Genomic DNA, 14,141 nt, shown 5'->3' with positions numbered 1-14,141 from the left:
TCCTCCTGCTCCTCCCCTGACTCCGCCTCTAACTCCTCCCCTGACTCCGCCTCTAACCCCGCCTCTGACTCCGCCTCTGATCCCTCCTCCTGCTCCTCCCCTGACTCCGCCTCTAACTCCGCCTCTAACCCCGCCTCTGACTCATCCCCTGACTCCTCCTCCCCTGACTCCGCCTCTAACCCCGCCCCTGACTCCGCCTCCTCCTCCTCCTCTGACTCCTCCTCCCCATCCTCTAACTCCTCATCTGACTCCTCCTCCTTCTCCTCCTCCCCTGACTCCGCCTCTAACCCCGCCTCTGACCCCTCCTCCTCCTCTAACCCCGCCTCTGACCCTGACTCCTCCTCTGACCCTGACTCCTTCTCCTCCTCCTCCTCCTCATCCCCTGACTCCTCCTCCCCTGACTCCGCCTCTAACCCCGCCCCTGACTCCGCCTCCTCCTCCTCCTCCTCCTCTGACTCCTCCTCCCCATCCTCTAACTCCTCATCTGACTCCTCCTCCTTCTCCTCCTCCTCTGACTCCGCCTCTAACCCCGCCTCTGACCCCTCCTCCTCCTCTAACCCCGCCTCTGACCCTGACTCCGCCTCTAACCCCCCCCCCTCTGCTCTCAGGTGTGCTGCGGTTGGACCAGCAGGTGGCGTCCCGCAGTCTGGATGGCGCCCCGGCCTCGGTGCGGCTGCTTCCCACGCAGACGTACCTGAACGTGGACGAGGACGCTGCCAGCACGCTGGAGAGGAACCGGAACTTCATCTACTGCCTGATCGTCCACATCATGAAGCAGGAGAAGGAGATGCACATCGACAACCTGGTGTTCAGGGTGAGCGCCGCCCGATGGCTTCATTGCTCCATCGGCTGCCGTGTTGGTCGCTGCTCACATCAAATGTTCGTCTCCTCCAGGTTCTGGACTCGTGTCAGAAGCAGGAAGCGTCCCGGTCTCCGGGCGCCGGCCGCTTCAGCTGCAGCACGGGCGACGTGCTTTCCTGCATCATGCACGTCATCAGCAAAGGCTGCGTCCGCCGCAACGAGGACAACCCGCACATCGTGGAGTTCGTGCCCGAGGACCCGACCACGCCGCAGAAAGGCCAGGCCCAGTTCTCCTTCAGCCGCTCCGACAGCAGGAAGGACGCCGACGGCCTGGCCGACATCAGGTGTGAGCTCGACCTCTGACCTTTCGCACGCGCTCAGTCTGTCAGGGATTACCTCCTCACGCTCGTAGTCATTCAGCCAAACTGTACATGTTTAATTTTATATTAAAGAAATAAAGAAGAGACTAAACTTCTCAACCTGCTTGTTGCTGTTGGACTTATTTTGTAAAATTTGACTTTTTATCTTAAATTTAACAAAATAAACTCTAATGTTGCTGAAACTGATCTGGTTCATCTTCTTTTGCGTGTCCTCTCTCAGAGAAGCGAGCAGGAACGGCACCGATAAGTCCAACCTGCGGTAAAACGAGGCGCTCTGTAGGCTCCTGACTCATAGTTTCTGTTCCAGGAGGACCGGGAAACATCTGGATCACAAACATGTAGAATCTGTTCTGAAAGTTATCTCAGTGTTTAAATGGGTCGGATCGGTTCCCCTGAGTCAGGCCAAAGAAAACCGGAACACGTCCTTCTGCTGTTGTGGATCCGGCCGCCTGAGTGTGAGTGAGTGTGTGTGTGTGTGGGTTTTCTGGTGTGTACATTGGTGGGGTTTTTGTGTGTGTGTTCACAGTCTGGTGCCGGTGCCGCGGCGGTTGGAGGACGGCGTTCTGGACGCGGTTCTGTTCTCGATGGGCCGCACGATGACGCAGGAAGAGGTCCGGCAGCTGATGCAGAGGACGGTGCAGCAGGTGCGACTCACAGACGTGGCGTGCGTGTGGCGTGCGTGTTTCTGCGCTCAGGCAGGTGACCTCGTCTCTGTCCCGGCAGGTGTCGGCGACTCTGAGTCTGGACCTGGACTGGGCCGAGCACCTGCTGGTCCACTGTAAGTGGAACGTTGACCTGCTGGTGCAGCGCTACACCGACGACCCCGACGCCCTCATCATGGCCGCCGGCCTCAAGAGCCGCAACCCCCAGCCGCCACCGAGCCCCGCCTCCACCTGTCCCGTCTGCCTGGGGCCGCGGACCGGCGGCGTGGAGCCGACGCTGTCGCTGAGCTGCATGCACTACTGCTGCCGGGTCAGAACCGCTCAGTCAGCCATGTTCTGTGTGTGTGACGGTTCTGTGTGACGGTTCTGTGTGTGTGACGGTTCTGGTTCTGTGTGACGGTTCTGTGTCTGTGTGACGGTTCTGTGTGAGGGTTCTGTGTGACGGTTCTGGTTCTGTGTGACGGTTCTGGTTCTGTGTGACGGTTCTGTGTCTGTGTGACGGTTCTGTGTGAGGGTTCTGTGTGACGGTTCTGGTTCTGTGTGACGGTTCTGGTTCTGTGTGACGGTTCTGTGTGACTGTTCTGTGAGACGGTTCTGTGTGTGACGGTTCTGGTTCTGTGTGAGGGTTCTGTCTGTGTGACGGTTCTGTGTGTCTGACGGTTCTGTTTGACGGTTCTCTGTGACGGTTCTCTGAGACGGTTCTGGTTCAGTGTGACGGTTCTGTGTGACGGTTCTGTCTGTGTGACGGTTCTGTGTGAGGGTTCTGTGTGACGGTTCTGGTTCTGTGTGACGGTTCTGGTTCTGTGTGACGGTTCTGTGTGACTGTTCTGTGAGACGGTTCTGTGTGTGACGGTTCTGGTTCTGTGTGAGGGTTCTGTCTGTGTGACGGTTCTGTGTGTCTGACGGTTCTGTTTGACGGTTCTCTGTGACGGTTCTCTGAGACGGTTCTGGTTCAGTGTGACGGTTCTGTGTGTGACGGTTCTGGTTCTGTGTGAGGGTTCTGTCTGTGTGACGGTTCTGTGTGTCTGACGGTTCTGTTTGACGGTTCTCTGTGACGGTTCTCTGAGACGGTTCTGGTTCAGTGTGACGGTTCTGTGTGTGACGGTTCTGGTTCTGTGTTCCCCTGCAGTCCTGCTGGCAGGAGTACCTGACGGCGAGGATCGAACAGAACCTGGTCATGAACTGCAACTGTCCAATCACAGACTGCCAGGCCCAGCCCACCTCGCAGTTCTTCCTCCGCATCCTGACCGACAAGGACACCGTCGCCAAGGTAACGCGGGTCACATGACGCTGGCCGGGCGCCGCGGTTGCGCTGTGCTCACTCTCTGCTCCTCCGCAGTACGAGAGCGCCCTGATGCGAGGGTACGTGGAGAGCTGCTCCAACCTGACGTGGTGCACCAACCCCCAGGGCTGCGACCAGATCCTCTGCAAGGAGAACATGGGCAGCATGGGCACCTGCTCCCGCTGCTGCTGGTCCTCCTGCTTCAGCTGCAACTTCCCCGAGGTCAGAGGTCACGCTCTCTAACGCCTCTCTCACCGAGCTCAAACCTGCACGGTTTGTCCCTTCTGGGCTCCCGTAGCAACACGATGGTTCACCCATCAGGTCACACTCAGCAGTGAACCCCCCCCCCCCTCATCCTGTGGAGGTTCACTTAGTTTCTACACTCTGCTTCTGGGTTTAGGTCCATGAATAATGACACAGGTTGTATTTACACCTGAGGAACAGGTGAGTTTAGTCCGGTTCTGTTGAGGAACAGGCGAGTTTAGTCCGGTTCTGCTGAGGAACAGGTGAGTTTAGTCCGGTTCTGCTGAGGAACAGGTGAGTTTTGGACCCTTTGGAACTGAGTGAACCTTTCTGTGGTAATAAAAGCTTCTTATTTTCATCTGATCCGTCAGACATTTTAGATTCAGGTGGATTCAGGTGGATTCAGGTGGAATCAGGTGGATTCAGGTGGATTCAGGTGGATTCAGCTGGAATCAGCTGGATTCAGTTGGATTCAGGTGGATTCAGGTGGATTCAGGTGGATTCAGCTGGATTCAGCTGGATTCAAGTGGATTCAGGTGGATTCAGGTGGATTCAGCTGGAATCAGCTGGAATCAGGTGGATTCAGCTGGATTCAGCTGGAATCAGGTGGAATCAGGTGGAATCAGGTGGAATCAGGTGGAATCAGGTGGAATCAGGTGGATTCAGGTGGATTCAGGTGGATTCAAGTGGATTCAGGTGGATTCAAGTGGATTCAGGTGGATTCAGCTGGATTCAGGTGGATTCAGGTGGATTCAGGTGGATTCAGCTGGATTCAGCTGGATTCAGCTGGATTCAGCTGGATTCAAGTGGATTCAGCTGGATTCAGGTGGATTCCGCTCAGTCTGAGGCGGTCCTTCTGTGTTTCGCTGAAGTTGCTCTTTGTAGGATTACGGCGTGACGGCCGCTGTCTCTTCCCTCAGGCGCACTACCCGGCCAGCTGCAGCCACATGTCGCAGTGGATGGACGACGGAGGTTATTATGAGGGGATGAGCATGGAGGCGCAGAGCAAACATCTCGCCAAACTGATCTCCAAGCGCTGCCCGAGCTGCCAGGCGCAGATCGAGAAGAACGAAGGCTGCCTGCAGTAGGTGCTCCTCCCTGATGATGGCACTCTGGTGGTGGTGGTGTGGTGCTGATGCTGCTTCTCTGTTCGCAGCATGACCTGCGCCAAGTGTAACCACGGGTTCTGCTGGCGCTGCCTGAAACCCTGGAAGCCCACACACAAAGATTACTACAACTGCTCCGCCATGGTTGGTGCCCACGGCCCGTCCAGTCAGTGGACCGGGTGTAGCTGTTTAATGGCAGGAAACTGGTTCTGGTTCTGTTGCGCTGACGCTGTCGTCCTTTTCCTCCTGCAGGTGAGTAAAGCTGCCCGGCAGGAGAAGAAGTTCCAGGACTACAATGAAAGATGCACCTTCCACCATCAGGCCAAGGTAGCACGGCCTCTGCCACACCTGGACCCCGTGTTTGGACCTCTGTGAACGGGTCAGTCGGTTCTGATGATGTGTTTTCTGCCGCAGGATTTCGCCGTAAACCTGGAGAGCAAAGTGTCGTCCATTAACGAAGCCCTGCAGATGAAGTCGCTCACCTTCGTCATCGACGCCTGTAAAGTCCTGGCTCAGGCCCGAAAGGTACCGCCCCGTCCTGGTACCGCCCTGGTACCTGGTACCGCCCTGGTCCTGGTACCGCCCCGTCCTGGTACCGCCCTGGTCCTGGTACCGCCCCGTCCTGGTACCTGGTCCTGGTACCTGGTACCTGGTCCTGATACCTGGTCCTGGTACCTGGTACCTGGTCCTGGTACCGCCCCGTCCTGGTACCTGGTCCTGGTACCTGGTCCTGGTACCGCCCTGGTCCTGGTACCTGGTCCTGGTACCTGGTCCTGGTACCTGGTCCTGGTACTGCCCTGGTCCTGGTACCTGGTCCTTGTACCTGGTCCTGGTACTGCCCTGGTCCTGGTACCTGGTCCTGGTACCTGGTCCTGGTACCGCCCCGCCCTGGTACCTGGTCCTGGTACCTGGTCCTGGTACCGCCCTGGTCCTGGTACCTGGTCCTGGTACCTGGTCCTGGTACCGCCCTGGTCCTGGTACCTGGTCCTGGTACCTGGTCCTGGTACCTCCCTGGTCCTGGTACCTGGTCCTGGTACCGCCCTGGTACCCGGTCCTGGTCCTAGTACCGCCCTGGTCCTGGTACCTGGTCCTGGTACCGCCCTGGTCCTGGTACCTGGTCCTGGTACCGCCCCGTCCTGGTACCGCCCCGCCCTGGTACCTGGTCCTGGTACCGCCCTGGTCCTGGTACCTGGTCCTGGTACCTACCTGGTCCTGGTACCTACCTGGTCCTGGTACCTACCTGGTCCTGGTACCTGCTCCTGGTACCTGCTCCTGGTCCTGGTACCTGCTCCTGGTCCTGGTACCTGGTCCTGGTACCTACCTGGTCCTGGTACCTACCTGGTCCTGGTACCTGGTCCTGGTACCTGGTCCTGGTACCTGGTACCTGGTCCTGGTACCTCCCTGGTCCTGGTACCTGGTCCTGGTACCGCCCTGGTCCTGGTACCTGGTCCTGGTACCTGGTCCTGGTACCTGGTCCTGGTACCTCCCTGGTCCTGGTCCTGGTACCTCCCTGGTCCTGGTACCTGGTCCTGGTACCGCCCCGCCCTGGTACCTGGTCCTGGTACCTGGCCCTGGTACCTGGTCCTGGTACCTGGTCCTGGTACCTCCCTGGTCCTGGTCCTGGTACCTCCCTGGTCCTGGTACCTGGTCCTGGTACCGCCCCGTCCTGGTCCTGGTCCTGGTCCTGGTACCTGGTCCTGGTACCTGCTCCTGGTCCTGGTACCTGGTCCTGGTCCTGGTCCTGGTCCTGGTACCTGGTCCTGGTACCTGGTCCTGGTACCTCCCTGGTCCTGGTCCTGGTACCTCCCTGGTCCTGGTACCTGGTCCTGGTACCGCCCCGCCCTGGTACCTGGTCCTGGTACCTGGTCCTGGTCCTGGTACCTGGTCCTGATACCTGGTCCTGGTACCTGGTCCGAGAGCAGAGCCGGTGCTAACTGTGCCCTGCTCCCTGTCTGCAGGTGCTGGCCTACTCCTGCGTCTACAGCTACTACAACCAGGAGACGGAGAAGATGGACGTGATGGAGCAGCAGACGGAGGCTCTGGACCTGCACACCAACGCCCTGCAGATCCTGCTGGGTGAGAGCGCCGCACCGGCCCACCTGCTCGGAGGCAGCCAGGGCGGTCCAGACGGGTCTGACTGTGTTCTGGTTGTGTTTTCAGAGGAGACTCTGCTGCAGTGCACAGACCTGGCCTCATGTGTGCGGCTGCTGAAACCAGAACACCTGAATACCGGGCTGGAACTGATCCGGCGCATCCAAGAGCGTCTGCTGGCCATCCTGCAGCACTCCACCCAGGTCCGGAACCAGTTCTGTTCTGTTTGGACTATTTCATCAGTTCAGTCTCGAGCCCAGTTTGTGCTTGACAACAAGCAGCGTAACACCAGGCCAGAGACACCTGCTGAGAGAGAGAAACACAAGTTAATGACAGCAATGATGTCATCTGTACATGGAGGGAGGAGAGGTGCATCATGGGAGCTCCCCCAGCAGGCTGGGCCTATAGCAGCAGAACTATGGGATGTTTCAGGCTCACCTGAGCCATCCCTAACTATAAGCTTTATCAGAAAGGAAAGTTTCAGCCTGATCTTAAAGGTAGAGAGGGTGTCTGCTTCCTGAAGCCAAACTGGCAGCTGGTTCCACAGAGAGGGGCCTGATAACTGAAGGCTCTGCCTCCCATTCTGCTTTTAGGGGCCTGATAACTGAAGGCTCTGCCTCCCGTTCTGCTTTTAGGGGCCTGATAACTGAAGGCTCTGCCTCCCATTCTGCTTTTAGGGGCCTGATAACTGAAGGCTCTGCCTCCCATTCTGCTTTTAGGGGCCTGATAACTGAAGGCTCTGCCTCCCATTCTGCTTTTAGGGGCCTGATAACTGAAGGCTCTGCCTCCCATTCTGCTTTTAGGGGCCTGATAACTGAAGGCTCTGCCTCCCATTCTGCTTTTAGGGGCCTGATAACTGAAGGCTCTGCCTCCCATTCTGCTTTTAGGGGCCTGATAACTGAAGGCTCTGCCTCCCATTCTGCTTTTAGGGGCCTGATAACTGAAGGCTCTGCCTCCCATTCTGCTTTTAGGGGCCTGATAACTGAAGGCTCTGCCTCCCATTCTGCTTTTAGGGGCCTGATAACTGAAGGCTCTGCCTCCCATTCTGCTTTTAGGGGCCTGATAACTGAAGGCTCTGCCTCCCATTCTGCTTTTAGGGGCCTGATAACTGAAGGCTCTGCCTCCCATTCTGCTTTTAGGGGCCTGATAACTGAAGGCTCTGCCTCCCATTCTGCTTTTAGGGGCCTGATACCTTAAGGTCTCTGCCTCCCATTCTGCTTTTAGGGGCCTGATAACTGAAGGCTCTGCCTCCCATTCTGCTTTTAGGGGCCTGATAACTGAAGGCTCTGCCTCCCATTCTGCTTTTAGGGGCCTGATAACTGAAGGCTCTGCCTCCCGTTCTGCTTTTAGGGGCCTGATAACTGAAGGCTCTGCCTCCCATTCTGCTTTTAGGGGCCTGATAACTGAAGGCTCTGCCTCCCATTCTGCTTTTAGGGGCCTGATAACTGAAGGCTCTGCCTCCCATTCTGCTTTTAGGGGCCTGATAACTGAAGGCTCTGCCTCCCATTCTGCTTTTAGGGGCCTGATAACTGAAGGCTCTGCCTCCCATTCTGCTTTTAGGGGCCTGATAACTGAAGGCTCTGCCTCCCATTCTGCTTTTAGGGGCCTGATAACTGAAGGCTCTGCCTCCCATTCTGCTTTTAGGGGCCTGATAACTGAAGGCTCTGCCTCCCATTCTGCTTTTAGGGGCCTGATAACTGAAGGCTCTGCCTCCCATTCTGCTTTTAGGGGCCTGATAACTGAAGGCTCTGCCTCCCATTCTGCTTTTAGGGGCCTGATAACTGAAGGCTCTGCCTCCCGTTCTGCTTTTAGGGGCCTGATAACTGAAGGCTCTGCCTCCCGTTCTGCTTTTAGGGGCCTGATAACTGAAGGCTCTGCCTCCCATTCTGCTTTTAGGGGCCTGATAACTGAAGGCTCTGCCTCCCATTCTGCTTTTAGGGGCCTGATAACTGAAGGCTCTGCCTCCCATTCTGCTTTTAGGGGCCTGATAACTGAAGGCTCTGCCTCCCATTCTGCTTTTAGGGGCCTGATAACTGAAGGCTCTGCCTCCCATTCTGCTTTTAGGGGCCTGATAACTGAAGGCTCTGCCTCCCATTCTGCTTTTAGGGGCCTGATAACTGAAGGCTCTGCCTCCCATTCTGCTTTTAGGGGCCTGATAACTGAAGGCTCTGCCTCCCATTCTGCTTTTAGGGGCCTGATAACTGAAGGTAGAGAGGGTGTCTGCTGCAGTTTCTCTGCATCACCCTGAGACAGGATGGTCCTGATTTATTACGAAGGTGAAAGAAGGCAGAAACCAGTTTTATATGTGAGTCAGAGGACAGATCCTGGTCAGAAATAACTCCAAGGTTCCTCACTGTAGAACTAGAAGCCAAAGAAATACCATCTAGAGTAACTATATAACTAGACTATTTCTCCCTGAAGCGCTCAGGTCCAAAGAGAACAACTTCAGTTTGTTTAGAAGCATTTGTTCTTCAGTATTGATGAGCTCTGGCTGCAGATACAGCTGCAGATACAGCTGCAGATACAGCTGCAGATACAGCTGCAGATACAGCTGCAGATACAGCTGCTCCGGCTGCAGATACAGCTGCTCCGGCTGCAGATACAGCTGCTCCGGCTGCAGATACAGCTGCAGATACAGCTGCTCCGGCTGCAGATACAGCTGCAGATACAGCTGCTCCGGCTGCAGATACAGCTGCTCCGGCTGCAGATACAGCTGCTCCGGCTGCAGATACAGCTGCAGATACAGCTGCAGATACAGCTGCAGATACAGCTGCTCCGGCTGCAGATACAGCTGCAGATACAGCTGCAGATACAGCTGCTCCAGCTGCAGATACAGCTGCAGATACAGCTGCTCCGGCTGCAGATACAGCTGCTCCGGCTGCAGATACAGCTGCAGATACAGCTGCTCCGGCTGCAGATACAGCTGCTCCAGCTGCAGATACAGCTGCAGATACAGCTGCTCCGGCTGCAGATACAGCTGCTCCAGCTGCAGATACAGCTGCTCCGGCTGCAGATACAGCTGCTCCGGCTGCAGATACAGCTGCTCCGGCTGCAGATACAGCTGCAGATACAGCTGCAGATACAGCTGCTCCGGCTGCAGATACAGCTGCAGATACGGCTGCAGATACAGCTGCTCCAGCTGCAGATACAGCTGCAGATACAGCTGCAGATACAGCTGCAGATACAGCTGCAGATACAGCTGCAGATACAGCTGCTCCGGCTGCAGATACAGCTGCAGATACAGCTGCAGATACAGCTGCAGATACAGCTGCTCCGGCTGCAGATACAGCTGCAGATACAGCTGCAGATACAGCTGCTCCGGCTGCAGATACAGCTGCAGATACAGCTGCAGATACGGCTGCAGATACAGCTGCAGATACAGCTGCAGATACAGCTGCAGATACAGCTGCAGATACAGCTGCAGATACAGCTGCTCCGGCTGCAGATACAGCTGCAGATACAGCTGCTCCGGCTGCAGATACAGCTGCTCCAGCTGCAGATACGGCTGCAGATACAGCTGCAGATACAGCTGCAGATACAGCTGCTCCGGCTGCAGATACAGCTGCAGATACAGCTGCAGATACAGCTGCAGATACAGCTGCAGATACAGCTGCTCCGGCTGCAGATACGGCTGCGGATACAGCTGCTCCGGCTGCAGATACAGCTGCAGATACAGCTGCAGATACGGCTGCAGATACAGCTGCAGATACAGCTGCTCCGGCTGCAGATACGGCTGCGGATACAGCTGCTCCGGCTGCAGATACAGCTGCTCCGGCAGCAGATACAGCTGCTCCGGCAGCAGATACAGCTGCAGATACAGCTGCTCCGGCTGCAGATACAGCTGCAGATACAGCTGCAGATACAGCTGCTCCGGCTGCAGATACAGCTGCTCCAGCTGCAGATACAGCTGCTCCGGCTGCAGATACAGCTGCTCCGGCTGCAGATACAGCTGCTCCGGCTGCAGATACAGCTGCAGATACAGCTGCAGATACAGCTGCAGATACAGCTGCTCCGGCTGCAGATACAGCTGCAGATACAGCTGCAGATACAGCTGCTCCGGCTGCAGATACAGCTGCAGATACAGCTGCAGATACAGCTGCTCCGGCTGCAGATACAGCTGCTCCGGCTGCAGATACAGCTGCTCCGGCTGCAGATACAGCTGCTCCGGCTGCAGATACAGCTGCTCCGGCAGCAGATACAGCTGCAGATACAGCTGCTCCGGCTGCAGATACAGCTGCTCCGGCTGCAGATACAGCTGCTCCGGCTGCAGATACAGCTGCTCCAGCTGCAGATACAGCTGCTCCAGCTGCAGATACAGCTGCTCCGGCTGCAGATACGGCTGCTCCGGCTGCAGATACGGCTGCTCCGGCTGCAGATACGGCTGCTCCAGCTGCAGATACAGCTGCTCCGGCTGCAGATACAGCTGCTCCGGCTGCAGATACGGCTGCTCCGGCTGCAGATACGGCTGCTCCAGCTGCAGATACAGCTGCTCCGGCTGCAGATACAGCTGCTCCGGCAGCAGATACAGCTGCTCCAGCTGCAGATACAGCTGCTCCGGCTGCAGATACAGCTGCTCCGGCTGCAGATACAGCTGCAGATACAGCTGCTCCGGCTGCAGATACAGCTGCTCCGGCTGCAGATACGGCTGCTCCAGCTGCAGATACAGCTGCTCCAGCTGCAGATACAGCTGCTCCAGCTGCAGATACAGCTGCTCCGGCTGCAGATACAGCTGCTCCGGCAGCAGATACAGCTGCTCCAGCTGCAGATACAGCTGCTCCAGCTGCAGATACAGCTGCTCCGGCTGCAGATACAGCTGCTCCGGCTGCAGATACAGCTGCTCCGGCTGCAGATACAGCTGCTCCGGCTGCAGATACAGCTGCTCCGGCTGCAGATACAGCTGCAGATACAGCTGCTCCGGCTGCAGATACGGCTGCTCCGGCTGCAGATACGGCTGCTCCAGCTGCAGATACAGCTGCTCCAGCTGCAGATACAGCTGCTCCGGCTGCAGATACAGCTGCTCCAGCTGCAGATACAGCTGCTCCAGCTGCAGATACAGCTGCTCCGGCTCCACCTCGGCTGCCATCGTTTACTGTTGTTAACTGTGACCGGAGGAAAAAGCAAAGATTCGGCTATAACCTGAAACCACACAAACACACAGCCCCCCCCCTACCAGCATGGCAGTGAGCTGCAGAGCAACACGTTCCCTCGTCCACGTGGCGCAGAAGCTTAAACTGGGCTTCAGTCTGAAACCATTTCTGTCCGGAACCAGTTCAGCCTGTACCCAGTTCAGACTTCATTGAATCCACTGGTCTTTCTACAGTAAAAGCTCCAGTATGAACCGCTTTGGGTTTAGCTCCAGTTTGGCCTCTTTGATGGATGCTTGTTTCTTGTCTGTCTGAACCAGGACTTCAGGGTCGGGTATCAGTCCAAGAACGGCCAGGAACCAGAGTCCATTCAGGCGTCCAACCAGACAGACGCCAACAAAGTGTGAGTTCTGCACACGGAACCTGTCCTCGCCGCCTTGGAAGAGCAAACTTTTTACAGATTCCCTCTGCTGTCATTCAGGTCCAAACTGGAGCGAGCGTCGGACTCTGGAGACTCGGACAACAACAACTACACGGCTGAGGACGGCGGCGACGAGGCCGAGGACGAGGACGACGAGTACGACGAGGAGTACGTCCCCGAGTGGCACGAGGACTACGACGAGGACGACATTGACGAGGACGACTTCTTCTCCGACGACGACGAGTCTGAGAACCTGGAGAGGGACTTCAGTCCATTCGACTGAACCGGGCCGAGACCCAAAGGTCTGCCTGGAGAGATGAGGAAGGCCGCCGCCCTACATCACCATGAGACGCCATCTGAGGGCATCAGAGACGATGGGAACCGAGTACCCCCACACACCTCTGCACTCGCTTTAACTTCTGGTTCTGTTTCATTAGAGCGAAGAACGGAAGAGGAGGAGGAACAAAACGCCTTCTGAGTTTCATCCAAGAGAAAAATCTGACTTTAATTCTGACCGGTTACAATGTTAGCGTCCATTTTGTTCTGAATGTTTGACCTTATCTGTGTTTGTTCACTTGCTCATCGATGGTCTGAAACCATTTGAAGCCAGTCTGGAATCACATTAAAGCAGTCAATGACCAGATTAAACCTGTTTAAACCAGTCTGTAATCACATTAAACTGGTCAAGAACCAGATTAAACCAGCCAATAACTAGATTAAACCAGTCAAGAACCAGATTAAACCAGTCTGGAACCACATTAAACCAGTCAAGGACCACATTAAACCAGTCAAGGACCACATTAAACCAGTCAAGAACCAGATTAAACCAGTCAAGAACCAGATTAAACCAGTCAAGAACCAGATTAAACCAGTCAAGAACCAGATTAAACCAGTCAAGAACCAGATTAAACCAGTCAAGAACCAGATTAAACCAGTCAAGAACCAGATTAAACCAGTCTGGAACCACATTAAACCAGTCAAGGACCAGATTAAACCAGTCAAGGACCAGATTAAACCAGTCAGGAACCAGATTAAACCAGTCTGGAACCACATTAAACCAGTCAAGAACCAGATTAAACCAGTCAAGGACCAGATTAAAGCAGTCAATGACCAGATTAAACCTGTTTAAACCAGTCTGTAATCACATTAAACTGGTCAAGAATCAGAATAAACCAGTCTAAAAAACTGTTTAAACTAGATGGAACCAGTTTAAACCAGAGATCAGTTGCAAACCAATTGAAACTGGTTTCAGAAAAATTTGATAATCTCATTTGAAACCAGTTTGAGGGAAGTGAACGGTGTGGAACTGGGTTTTCTTTTTTCTGCCTGCTTTTTTTTTTTTTTTTTTAAACGCTTGATGATTCAGAACCGGTCTGTGGTCCTGACTCCTCCTCCATGCTGGACTCTGTCCTGGTCTCCAGAGGATGCTGGTGCTGCTTCTGTCCTGAGACGAGTTAAAGCGATGAGAGTCGTCTCCCGTTCTGCCTTCGTTTCTGTTTCCGATGGAAGCTGCCTGCCTTCATCTGAGCAGCTCCTCTGTAACGGTCTCCACGTTTAGGTTTCCTCTCACACTAGTTTTTCTTCACACTTTGGAAGGGTTGGATGTTTCTATGCATCTGAGGAGACTGATGCTGGTTGGCAGCAGAATCTGAAGCATCGCTGCAATAAGTTGCTGTCAGAACCAGCCTCTGGGTTTGTTGTTGAGGAGTCGGAATATCTGATGTTCCAGCTCCATGTTTTGCTGTAATTTTGAGATCCTATATTCATATTATTGATGTTCTATAATGTTCTTTCTTGATTCTTTTGTTGGAGTCGAGCGACTTCAGCCAGCAAAACTAAATAAAAGCTTTTTCTGCAGCGCTGCAGGCTGACTGTCGTCTTGTATGAGCGTGAAAACTGAGCACCAGCACGTCATGTTTAACAGTTTAAATGAGCAGAACTGCTCACCTGGATTCCCCTGGATTCTCCTAGATTCCCTTAGATTCCTTTAGATTCCCCTGGATTCCCTTAGATTCACCTAGATTCCCTTGGATTTCCCTGGATTCACCTAGATTCCCTTGGATTTCCCAGG

At 55.1% G+C, this 14,141-nt stretch overlaps 1 protein-coding gene across 2 annotated transcripts in view; it reads left to right on the top strand.

The window, feature by feature from the left end:
- The window catches only part of LOC140312667 (cullin-9), a 39,366-nt gene extending 25,439 nt beyond the window's left edge, over positions 1-13,927 (top strand). For both annotated transcript variants that reach the window (XM_072390433.1, XM_072390432.1), the window contains 14 exons: positions 609-814; positions 895-1,145; positions 1,708-1,825; positions 1,905-2,153; positions 2,973-3,113; positions 3,183-3,347; positions 4,289-4,452; positions 4,525-4,618; positions 4,727-4,801; positions 4,889-4,999; positions 6,433-6,550; positions 6,635-6,768; positions 11,970-12,052; positions 12,131-13,927. In XM_072390433.1, the coding sequence (XP_072246534.1) occupies positions 609-814; positions 895-1,145; positions 1,708-1,825; positions 1,905-2,153; positions 2,973-3,113; positions 3,183-3,347; positions 4,289-4,452; positions 4,525-4,618; positions 4,727-4,801; positions 4,889-4,999; positions 6,433-6,550; positions 6,635-6,768; positions 11,970-12,052; positions 12,131-12,353 (2,132 nt within the window). In that variant the 3' untranslated portion in view covers positions 12,354-13,927. The remainder of the gene's footprint in view (positions 1-608; positions 815-894; positions 1,146-1,707; positions 1,826-1,904; positions 2,154-2,972; positions 3,114-3,182; positions 3,348-4,288; positions 4,453-4,524; positions 4,619-4,726; positions 4,802-4,888; positions 5,000-6,432; positions 6,551-6,634; positions 6,769-11,969; positions 12,053-12,130) is intronic.
- Positions 13,928-14,141: the final 214 nt, after the last annotated feature.

Source organism: Leuresthes tenuis, unplaced genomic scaffold (genome assembly GCF_036924035.1).
Source record: "Leuresthes tenuis unplaced genomic scaffold, fLeuTen1.0.hap1 SCAF_8, whole genome shotgun sequence".
NCBI classification, from domain to species: domain Eukaryota; kingdom Metazoa; phylum Chordata; class Actinopteri; order Atheriniformes; family Atherinopsidae; genus Leuresthes; species Leuresthes tenuis.
Note: the sequence above shows the minus strand (reverse complement) of the source record. Positions and strands in the feature narration are given on the sequence as shown.